The 13,007-nt window shown below is 33.4% G+C and overlaps 1 protein-coding gene across 1 annotated transcript in view; it reads left to right on the forward strand.

The window, feature by feature from the left end:
- LOC140444449 (putative inorganic phosphate cotransporter) overlaps positions 1-12,596 on the forward strand; it is a 28,781-nt gene extending 16,185 nt beyond the window's left edge. Inside the window, exons 5-9 of the mRNA XM_072536206.1 lie at positions 703-849; positions 915-1,047; positions 4,433-4,677; positions 9,103-9,223; positions 12,465-12,596. Coding sequence (XP_072392307.1) covers positions 703-849; positions 915-1,047; positions 4,433-4,677; positions 9,103-9,223; positions 12,465-12,481 — 663 coding nt within the window. The 3' untranslated portion in view covers positions 12,482-12,596. The remainder of the gene's footprint in view (positions 1-702; positions 850-914; positions 1,048-4,432; positions 4,678-9,102; positions 9,224-12,464) is intronic.
- Positions 12,597-13,007: the final 411 nt, after the last annotated feature.

A 13,007-nucleotide genomic window follows, 5' to 3' on the forward strand; every position in this document is an offset into this window, starting at 1 on the left:
TGTCCCTGACACCTTTCCCCAGCCATCTTGTCTCCTGAAGAGCAGTGATCATAAGATTATATCTTTTTAGTTCTTGTAGAAGTGCAGTTTGAGCTCCTGGTCTATTTAGCGTCCTCACATTCCAACTTCCAAATGCATAGTCCATGTTTCGTAGCTTTAGTCGTTTCCGAAAGTTCCCCTTGTTCCGAGGCAAATGTTTAGGTTTCATAACAGTGTGTTTTTCCGGGAGTGGGTTGTTAGCCCACTGCCCAACCTTCCTCCTTTACCCGGGCTTAGGACCGGCAATGGTGACTCCTGAGCTACTTAATCCACCCATTAGTCACCACAGGCGGAGTTTGATCAGTTCCTAGTAATTTAATATTTTTATGATTATAAGATTTTTAGTGGCAACATTCTCAGTGGTAAATGATCTTTTTTTTGAGTTGAATAGATTCTAATCATTTCGATATAACGATCTTTGCTGGATCTATAGGACTCTATTGATGTTAGATTTATTATGAATATATGGTAGAAGATTATTAAATAATGGTAAACTCAAAACTCTAATATCATAAAAAACGTAATTATCCATTTTTTAAACAAATTGTCAAACTAAAATAACGACAATAATAAAATAAAAGTAATTAAATGTGTGTTTAACAAATTAACAATTAAAAAACTAATTCTCCCAATCAATTTAATAAGATTTCTTTATTTTTATAGTTACCAACACCTTGGAGACACATATTAACCTCAGTGCATTTTTGGTCATTACTGTACACATACACGTGCAATGTGTTGGGACTTTGGCTTCTTTTAACTCAAATTCCTACTTACATGAGCAAGATCATGAAGTTTGATATAAAATCTGTAAGTTGTGACATAAGTGTACAAGTATATTACTACTTTTACGTAAATATCATTATTTTTTATAGAACGGGACTTTGACAGCCTCAATCTATCTCAGTCAATGGATACTGAGTATAATTTTGGGATCCGTGTCGGATTATGTGATTAACAGAAAAATGCTTAGTGTAACTTTAACGAGAAAATTAGTTTGTGGTGTAGGTACGTATACTATTATTTTCATTTGAACGTTTAAAATAAACCAATAATATAAAGTATAGAAGGACCCAGTGGAGAATTAAGCGCAAACTATATTGTTATTAACAACACTAAAAATCCTAAGATTTCCAACTTAATGTAACTAAATTCAAAAACTTTTACCACTGTGCTTTCTACAACTTGCAAAGCAGACAGATTGATAAATTAGTCGAGAGAATCAATAATTTTCATTCCACATGCTGTTCATCGCGGCAAAAATTATTAGGGAATTTAGTTTCTGGAACTCGAAACCGAGTAAAAACTAAACTAAAACAGAAAAACGGTATTAGATTTAATTTCAATGTAACGCATCCGCCAGCCGCTTATATGTATTTCAACCTCATTAGGTATCATCAGAGCTATATATGCAGTTGCTGCCTAATGAGGTTAAAGTCCCTGCATTGAAATTAAATCTAATACAGTCTTTTTATATTGTTATTGGTACCCAACCAGATCCAGGTACATCAGTATTGGTAGACATTAAGTAGAACTCGAAGATAAATTTATAAATACCTAAGACATAAAACTATTGGCAGGGATAATTAAACCCATCACCTGAAGAGAACAATCGGTCTTAGGTGGGCAGCATATGAAAAACTTTTTTTTGAATGATTTTAAATGTTCGAAATCGAATAGGGAAGGTGTCCCTAGTACTGTTGGATTCAACCTGAAGGCAGGACCACACAAAAACGGCACAGAGTTCAAACGGAATCCGGGACCCTATCGTGCACCCCTGTCAAGTCGCCTACTAACTAAAAACCACCCCCTCTTCGACGCTAAATATCCCCGATTAGAGAACGAAACATGGGGATATTCTGCGCAGTCTTGATGGGTGTTCTTGTAGAAGATTTTGGGGCTTGTCCTATGATGCATACCTAATAACGGCATACATCTAGGGAAGCCTCTGGTTCCTTTTCGAAAGGAAAAGGAGAAAGTGGTTCGGAAGACTGTTGTTATTATAGAATGGACAATAATATAAAGAGAAAGAAAAACAAAGAGAGAAGTTTACTCCTTTAGTGTCTCTGATTGCCTGTCTATATGGAAGCTGGTTCCTACCGGAACAAGGTTAGGACATATTAGTTTTTCGCTGTAGTTTCCGCACGGAAGGAGTTCTTGTCACTGAGTATATATGGACAGCATATGGAAAACTAAAAGTGAGCTGGCCACATGCCTGAGGAGAAAAGTATTGATCAATATTGTTGACATACAGATCAGAAACATTTATTTTGACACAAGCCTCTGTTACCAAACTGAGAGTCACACAGAGAAGATTGGATCGCTCCATGTGAGGAGTAACTTGGCGAGACAAAATAAAAAACGACAGGGTCAGGAGAAGGTCCAAGGTGACTGACGTCATCGAAAGGATAGCCAGACTAAAATGGAAATGGAGACGATAAATAGCTAGAATGACGGATGGGCGATGGACAAAGAGGTTATTGAAATGAAAAACAAGGGAACACAAGAGAAGAGCGTCGGTCCATCATCTACACGATGGACACAAAATGAAAAGTAATAGAGATGTAGGAAGAAAAAAAGTTTCTTGAAATAAAAACTGACTTAGATGTTAAGTGCGGGATGATTATTCTATGTGGCAGAAGATCAAGAAGCCTTCGCAATGCTGACCGCTATTTTCGGATAATTTTGATATGGCACGTGAAGTCGAAGACAACAATTAACAACACATTTGTAGATTAAATTCAATTAGACGTTATTGGAGATATATTTTGCAGATCGTGTATCATTGGAAGCACGAGTTAATACTACTTTGTATATATCACATAAGCTAAATTATATTTTCATAATACTTCGCCAAATAAATGTTGAATAGGATCGTCCTAAAAATGATTAATTTAACATTAAATTTATTAACAAGACTCTGTTGAAATGCATGCACAGAGAAATTACAAATTATAAAAATAAATGTCAAAATTAGTCAACAAGACCCAGATATGTAATTGATAGCAGGAGTTTAAAGATGATATTTAATTTTTCGATATCGCGGATTTTAAAAAATTGTACCAACTTCGTTCCTAATTATCGTAGGACAACTTTTAATTAGTAAAAAAAATTTAGCTTTTGGAATATTAAAAAATAAGTTTTCACCGTGCCATAGCAAAAAAGTAATTTACCTATTTTATTCGCAAAAAATTACACTTTTGGAAATGGTTTTTTCACTTAAAAAAATTTAATGGAATAACTCCCTATTATATTTATGATACAAGTAGAATCATTGTTTCACCAAGTTTTTTTTCTAACTATTGCAAAAACATTGGAATAATAATTAAATTTTTTTTTAATAATAGATGAAACACTACAAGACCCGACTAACAACGCAACATCACAGCGGTTTATTTGGTTTTTGGAGATTCTTTAAAAAAAATAAGTTTAATCCCCCGCTTACCTTTCTACATATGCTATCAAAGTTAAGTTAGAGTTTTACTTCAAGCTTAGACCTTAAATATAATAAATAATAATACTTATAATATTTTGGTACAGACTAAATGAAATTTTAAATGCAAGAGCAATTGAAATGCCACTGAACTACTAACCAGAAACGAATTATTTGGCTTTAAAAACGTACTAGTAATTAAAAAAACATCCGATCATAAGAATAAGAATAAGGAACGTAAAACTAATAATGTACGATTACGAAACCTGAGCCTAAAATTAAAAGTACGCTTAAATGTTATGTTTTCTTAGTCCTTTGGTACATTGTAGAGGCATGGACGCTAAATAAGTAATTTATAAGTAAGCGGAAGGCATTTGAGAGGTGGCTATATCGAAAGATGTTGAAAATCACCTGGAAAGACCAAAAAAACTAACCAAGTAGTAGTGGACAGGATAAACAAACAAAAAAAGGTGGTATTGACTCTTAAAATAAGAAAAATGCGGTGTTAGTTGATAAATATCAACGGTTAAAAGTGATTATGCAGAGAACGATTAAAGGTAAACGTAACATAGAAAGAACAATAATGTCTTGATTGAGAAACCTTAGAGAATGCTTTGCAGCAGCCTTCAGGATCAGAATTTCTATGATGGCAGATGAAAACAAAAAAAGATACCTCCATTAGGTGACTCATGTTCGTTATATTGGTGTAAGATCTTCTTTCCTTTTTTCTTACTTCAATGGGATTTCGTCTGGTATCCCAAATGCAACGTTTGCAGCCACATATCGTGTGACCCTTTGGTTATTACGTGATTACTATAGCTTCCGGATTTTACAAAATTTTCCGTTAATGTTCCTTTCCTTAATCGATATTTTTTAAGTTTCTAACTATGTTTTAAATCTACGTTTTTGAAGTTATAGTTAATTTTTTTTTCAATAACATCTCGAAATATCTTGTTTTAGGTACCTTCGGACCAGCGATTTCTCTTGTATTTCTAGCTCAATGTACAGAAGAAAATACTATTAAGGGTGTGATACTGCTATTTCTAGCAGTCGGTACAGGAGGAGCCCAAATTTGCAGCGTTCTAATCAACAGCGTAGATCTTTCACCTAACCATGCAGGAGTTCTTCAAGGAATTGTTAATGCATTTTCTCACATCTTTGCTATATTCGCACCACTGATAGTACAGTTCTTGGTTTCTGATGAAGTAAGTAATAATTAATGATATTCACATTTAACGACGTAATGTTTTCAACACTTACTATAACTAATATTTACATATACTGATACTGATATTGGTTTCAACATTATCGAGTACAATAAGCCCAAGGAGCCACTGATTATATTTGTTTGACAGTTATCTATTATTAAGCATTTTTAACTTTAAGTGGGCAACAAAGTAGAAATAAAATTTTTAGGTACAAAATTTGTAACATTATAAAAAATATTGATTATATTGAATTTTATTACCATTTATTAATCAGATGATATTTGTTTCTCTACGCTATGCACAAGTATAAAACACATATAAAATAATATATTGCAACTAAAGAGCATTATAACAGTGTTTCTATTCACAGTTAAATAATTTCAAACAACTGATAAAATATAAAATAAAAATTAGAAAATTTACATTTTATAAACTTGCGAAACCGATCGCGATGAGCCTATTAGATCAATAAATATAATAATTGCATAGAAACAAAAAATATCACAGTTTTCCTCACCATGTCAATCGTCATTTACTTGATACAACTGCTAACGAATTTTGTTTATTGCATTTATGGCTAATTAGAAAGAGTCATGTAATCAGACATTCAGATTTTTAGCTACTCAATGTGGTAGATGAATAAAGCAATTAATTGCAGACAATCCGGTTAGATTTTATTTCGAATGACTTATAAAACCGCGGTAATGTCCTAATATGATATTATGTTTGATAAAGTGTCTAATGTAAGAGATATCTTATCTAAGTAATATGATATTATGTCTTTTTCAGTTAGTCTTTCAAAACAATATTATTGATTCGCCTTTTGTATCTGTTGGAAAAATCCTCACAAAAAAAAGTTTTTCTTTATTTTTCTGTCCATAACACAACGAATTTATGCCAATAAGAGTGCTTCATTGCCAGCTAACATTGACTCGACCAATTCAATTGAAAAATATATAATTTTCAGATAAGTTTACAAGAAATCCTTAACACCATGGTTTATTTCATCAATACGTCTATAACATGTGTTATTGCTCAAAGGAAATATAAGTAAATGTAAATTGCGGGCTGCTGTTGAACAGTTTTTAACACCTCTTTAACAGCAGTCAACTTCAGTTGTTTTTCGATATTATGAACTTTTCCTGATTTTTATTTGAGCAGTAAAATGTTAAAAATGTTATAAGATGACAGAAAACTATCATTGTATCTCTGTTAAATAGAAGCAAACATCTATACTTAAATACAATTTATCAGGGTAGCACCTTTTTAGACGATCCTCTTGCTCAGATGTATTTAGAGTATCATTACTTAAGATTTTGTTGCACAAAAGCCTTATAAGAAGAGTTTGATTCGACGTGAATAGAATACAGCCGTTTCAAATAATCAACGCTATACTATCTACTTGTTTTTTTTTGCTCGTACATGTTGAGTTTTGTGTTAGGGGATATATATATATATATATATATATTATATATATATATATATATATATATATATATATATATATATATATATATATATATATATATATATATATATATATATATATATATATATATATGAGGAGTCAGGGGAAAAACAATATTGAGTCCACAAAAACAGTTTTCATGGAAATCGAAATTTAATGTTTCAAATTAAAACAAAATATTTTAACTTAACCGTATAAATCGGTAAATTTTTTTATTGGTATGTTGACATGTTTACAGAGGAAAAATCTAAAGAAGACAAAAAAATATTTTATTTACGAAACATCATACAAAAAATAAAGTGTGCCGGCATGGACCATAAACTTTCTTCCAAAGTACCTTCAAGATTCTGTGCCACAAAATGTTTCTTCCTCCAAACTTCCCTCCTGTTCAGTACTGAGTTTTCCTTAAATTTCTTTTCGGGCTTCGTTTAACTTTGCAGTCAAACAGCGAGCTTGCAAATAACCCAGAATAGGTATTCTTGTGAAAGATAAATTAAGGGCAATTTGTCCTGATTTCAAACTCAAATAAGTCTCGTAGGTATTGGGCATTTCTTGGGACATTTGTTGGAGAAATGCTTAGTCCAATTTAGAAATTTGAACTCTTTCCCACAGTTCATCACTTAGAACGGTTTCGTTTTTACTCCGTTATCGCGGATGACTTCTCGTCAATTAACTCATGTCCCTGTCGCACTCTAGATAGGAATGTCCTATGATGGGAAAAATTACTTTCACAAACTCAAACTGTCCTTCTGTCTGAACAAGATAATGAAGGAACCGAAAAACTGTGTAATTTTTATTGTGGCCTCCACAAGAGTCGCAAATTATTATCAAATTTTGAACCTAGATGAGAGTACTTTATACACAAAGTGATAAATCGTCGAACACACATCTTCGGCCCCTTTTTTTGGTACCGATTCATCATAAGTATAGAAAACAGAGGTAGAATCGGCCAATACATGTACATTAAAGCTTACAAAATTAAGTTGCCGTTTATAGTAGACACCGTTTGAGGTCACATTAGGGCTTACTAAATTTTTTTGAAGGTCTATGTTTATGGCTTAGGTATCGACATAAGTCGGTAAGTACATACTATGTAACTTAGTTATGTTGAGTTCTTTAGGGAGACAAGTTTTCTTACCTTTTTTCCGGGAGTAATACGTTTGTCTTCCTTTCAAGGAACGAATAAATTCTGCCACTTTGACAATAGTATCTTCATAAATTTTGTGGGGTCTATTTCCGTGTTTTTCTCTAGCGTCTAATGGTATAGTGCCAGTTGAGGCCAGTTATTCTCGAATTGTTTGCACTCGGAAAGCAGAAATTCCATGAATGGATAGGAATGACGACAGGAGAACGAAAAAATGGAGAGAAAGCCGTCTCCAAAATGTATTATATAAATGAAACTATTCAAATATAATAAGGTAGAATAATTGATTCCTGCCTATAATATAAAGTCTGCCTAGGTATATAAACAAGGCTCTTCGCAAGCAGAGATATTACAAAAATAGTGTCTAAAATTTTGTATTTACTTTTCTTTTCCTATTAGATCCTAATATAAGACGATACTGATGATTATTTTGATAACGAAATTTTAAACAAATCTTATTTATCTAAAATTTTAAATAAAATGTTGGCATCTAACATTTTTATTTATACTTAATGCAATAGATAAGTCTATGCAAGCTTTCACTGGCTAATTGGCTTAGTTCTTCTTCAGTGCCTTATCCGGTCCGGATGTTGGCGATCATCAAGGCTATCATGGTTTTGTTGACTGCTCTGCGAAACAGCTCCGCTGAGGTCATCCCAAACCATTGTCGGAAGGTTTTTCAACCACGAGATACGACGGCGTCCCGGTCCTCTTCTGACAAATAGTTTATCCTGCATAACGAGTTGAAGAATTCGATATTTTTTTTCGTTCCGCATCACGTGGCCGAGGTACTCAAGCTTACGTTGTTTAATTAAATTAAGCACTTCTTTTTCTTTTGTCATGCGCTGTAGGACCTAAACGTTGGTGACATGGTCCACATAAGATATTTTTAGTATCCTTCTGTATATCCACATCTCGAAGGCTTCGATCCGTTTTTCAGTGGTTTGCGTCAGTGTCCAGGCTTCAACTCCATATATAGTAACACTGGAAGAACGTAGCACCTCACTATCCGCATCTTGGTTCCCAAACTGAGACCACTGCAGCACAGCAAGGATCTCAACTTAATAAATGTAGACCGCGCCATTTCAATTCTGGATCTAATCTCTTGAGCGTAGCCCCATTGTACGTTGAGGGTAGTTCCGAGGTAAGTGAATCTGTTGACTCTCTGGATCTCTTCGCTACCTGCCATTAGTGCCCCGGGATCTAAATTTGTACGGCTGACAACCATGAATTTAGTTTTCTTAATATTAAGGTTCAGTCCGTATGTTACGCTCGCAGTTCGCACTCGGTCTAGTAAGGCCTGCAGATCGTTTAGGCTGGTTGCTAGTAACACAGTGTCATCGGCGTAGCGGATATTATTGATGTATTCACCGTTCACTCGGATTCCCATGTCTAGGTTTGTGAGGGCTTCATTAAAAATCTCCTCAGAGTATATATTGAAAAGAGTCGGCGATAGCACACATCCTTGCCTTACTCCTCGCATGATCTTCACTTGGTCGGTCAGCTGGTCTTCGACCTTGACTTGAGCACGCTGGTTCCAGTATAAATTCATGATGATCCGAATGTCCTTCTCATCCAATCCTACTCTTTGTAGTGCGGTGACCATTAGTTCTAGTGCCATAAAACAAAACACACACACACACACGCCCACACATACATGCACACAACAAGCTTTCCATTTTTTATGCAAGCATATACATGCTTTACTGTTACTGTGCTCAAACGTAGAATACGGAAATTTTTTATGTAGTTTCTTTAATATAAACATCATAATAATATGTTATTACAATTTACAATTTTTTTCTTTCAGTATAGTGCAGCTCAATGGAAAATCGTATTTTACTTTGGTAGCTGCGTTTATCTAACCGGTGGACTTATTTTCTCTGCCTTTGGTTCTGGACAAGTTCAACCATGGAATGATCTCAGTAAAAGTAGGAGTAAACTTTTTGGTATTTAATACTAACCTATTTTTGTAAAATCACCCATTCCGTTATATAAACTACTAATATTAAACTTATAATCTAAGATAACACAAGATTCAAAAAATGTTCCTGCTCTAATACGATACTAAATATAAAATGTTTGTAATGAAATATCTTCTCTTAAATAAGTGATGAATTCGACCGTTACTTGATGGAAATTTATTTTATATTACAATAAAACACTCAAAACTTTGTTTCCCAACTTCCACAAAATTTATTATAACATCTTATCACTACAGCTTTTTACACAGACTACCTTTCTCAGGTGATCTATTTTTGGTATGTGTTTCCACTTTATAATCTTTAACTGGAATAGTTTGAGGAGAGGAGAACTCTTTGTCTTAAGTTGGTCATTCAGAATTATGTCTTTTATGTATTTTTTAATTTGCTAATTTTCATAGATTCTAATAAAGACAGCTTAAGGTTTTTTTTGGATGTGAAGAATATGAAATTTGTCTTGAAAATAATGATTATGATCTAAAAGATGAAGTGCGTATGTACAATCTGTTTTTCTATTACTAAATCCCTTTTATGTTCTACTATACGTTTGTTAAAAGTTCTACCAGTTTGACCGATGTAAGTTTTTGACATTCCCCATATTTAATTTTGTATACACCACTGTGTGAAGATTGCTGGGAATGGAATATTAGACAACGATAACATTGAGGAAAACTGGAAAAAACTCAAAAATAACATAATTAATGCAGCAACAGAATCACTTGGAGAGAGGAAAGTAACAAACACTAACAATCAAAAAGAAAACACCATGGTTTAGAGAGGAAGTGAAGACAAAATGTGAAGAAAAGAAGAAAGCCTTTTTACAATACAGAACACAACAAACATAACAGGCATACAACCACTAAAAACGAATCAGAAATGAAACGAATACTTCAGTTAGACGAATAAAAAGGGAACACTGGCAACGCTTCTCAAAACAGATGGAACACGACTTCTACGGAACACAAAAAAAAATATGGAGAATGATCAGAGGACAAAGAACAGAGATGAACAAACTAATAAAAATGAAAACATTCAGAAGAAACATATGTAGACTACTTTTGATTCATATTTGCTAAAGTTCATTATTTTCACAATGAACCACAAACACCAGAGGTGACGACAAACGAAAAAATAAATATTGAGGAGGAAGATGTAAAGGAAGCATTAAGGAAATTAAAAAATAAAAAATTACCAGGAAAGGACAAAATACCGAACGAACTCCTAAAGTTTGGAGGACCAGATCTGGCCAAACAACTATTAAAACTAATCCAAAAAATAATAGACCAAAACAGAATTCCCCAAGAATGGAGATTAAGCATCCTAATACCTCTCTTTATCCTAATAGCCGACAATATCCAAGAACTCAATAATGATATGTTACAACAATTAAATGCAGTTTCAGGAGCGGTAGGCTTAAAAATGAACTACAGCAAAACAAAAATACTGAGCCGAGACCAGACAAATATAACAATACAAAATCATACAATAGAAAATGTTGAACATTATGTATATCTAGGTCATGTTATCAAACTAGGAAAACCAAATCAGGATGCTGAAATTAAAATAACTGGCATGGGGCGCTTTCGGCAAATTAGCATATATCTTGAAAAACACCTCCATTCCTGTAAACTTAACGAAAAAGGTGTATAACACATGCATACTACCAGTTTGTACTTACGACTTGGAGACAGTAGCCCTTATCAAAAAATCTGCTAAAAAATCAGAAACAACAAAGAGCAATGGAACGAATCATGCTTGGAATATCACTAAGAGACAAGATTACAGAGACAACAGGTGAACATGGAGAATTCTAGAATGAAGACCAAGGACGACAACAAGAAGCATGAGAAGACCTCAAAAAAGAATGGTGGATGACATAAAAACAGTGGCAGGCAAACAGTGGATTAGATTGGCGCAAGATAGAGAAAGATTGAAGCAATTGGGAGAGACCTACATTCAGGAGTGGATGGAAAATGATTGACAAAGAAGAGAAGAAGAAGAATACCTCTCTTTAAAAAGGGAGTAAAATCGGACTCGAAAAATTACAGCGGAATTAATTTATTAAACACAATACTAAAATTAACAACCAAAGTGATAACAAATAAACTGAATGAAATTATTACACTGGCAGAAGAACAACAAGGTTTTTGGTTTGTTTTTGAGGACGTTGAGTTCGGTAAACAATACTTCCGTGCTGGTTTTCTCGCGCCCAATACCTCGTTATGGAAAGAGTGTGTCTTCTTATTAACGAAACAGAAGATTCATCAGTAAATAAGATGTTTTTACTAAAATTGGGTTCATAATTAGCCTTCGTTATAAGAGTTTCATAAAACTTCACTCTTCGAAAGTAATAGTCTGGATAAAGCTTCTGCGTTTTCAAATATTTAAAATTCTTGTTACCGTGCTTTTTCTATAGTTTCATTACAGTAACATTGCTAACATCCAACTCTCTAGCAACGCTTCTACTTGAACGTGTTGAATCTTAATTGTTGCATAAATTTGTGTATCCTGGTATTCTCTTTCCTCAACTTTTTCTGGTGACACTTCTTGAGCGTGACAATTTTTGAAGCAATAACAACTCTCACAATTTTTAACGATATTATGAACTGACTGTACGCAAGGAATTGGTCTTCTCTTAAAAAACACAGAAAATAAGTCTAAATACTGGGGGGTTTGGTTGGTCACCGAAATTTTTTTTATGATGTTACCTCCATTTTGAGTCCATAAAATAGTGTCGGAATAGGGTCCTGGGGGGGGGGAGATTTTAACCCCCAAACCTTCCCTAGGTGCGCCACTGTTCTGAGGGCGTATAAACAGACATGTTTACAAAAATAAATTAACAATCTACTCTGTTATTGCTTTAAACAACCACTGTATAATGACAAATTATTGGCGACGGGGCAACGGAGGTTCGTGGAAAGTCGACGGCGCGCAGTGTTGCCATTTATAGTGTGTATATCTAATTAAAAACTTAATGTACGGTAGACTAAACTTGAAGAAACTTATTCATTTCTTGTAGTTCAACCCTATACGTATGTTTGATTTTAAGATAACATTAATTATTTGACCAGAGATCTTGACATATAAACTACTTTATCAAACGTACGAATATTTGAAAATGTATAATTAAGTTTAATAATAATTAAATTAAATATAAATTTTCTGTATTCTAAAATCTGTAATCTTTCAGGAAATGTTGCAGCGTGAGGCTTTAGCGGAACTATTATACTTGTGAATATAATATATAATGTAATTGATATTCAATTCTCTACATATAGTAATTATTTGTGTGCTTATTACATTAATAAATTATTATATGCAACTTTTTTTTATTTAAAAATTACAGAATATAAGTATACATAAAACCATTTGAATCAAAATTGTATATATCCTCAAAAACAAAATACTCCAAATGAACTAAATCAACCTAAAATCCTTAAATGGGAGTGCCTTAATGGTTATAAATAACTATGATAATTTCAGGCAAACATTGAAAAACAGAGAGATAGAAGCTGCATCGAGCGTTGCAAAGTCGGTATTGCAAAACGCTTTTCAAACCATAATCTTGTGAGATGTATATTTAACATAAAAGCCTGTCTTGTGATTGGTTCCTGATTATTTCTTGATAAATTATGATTATATATAATCCAAGAGTTTATATACACTATTTTGATCATACCACAGAATATACAAAGCGGCCATCTTCGAGTTTTTCGGGAACAACTTCGGTAGC

The sequence above is a fragment of the Diabrotica undecimpunctata genome, chromosome 1, assembly GCF_040954645.1.
Source record: "Diabrotica undecimpunctata isolate CICGRU chromosome 1, icDiaUnde3, whole genome shotgun sequence".
NCBI classification, from domain to species: Eukaryota; Metazoa; Arthropoda; class Insecta; order Coleoptera; family Chrysomelidae; genus Diabrotica; species Diabrotica undecimpunctata.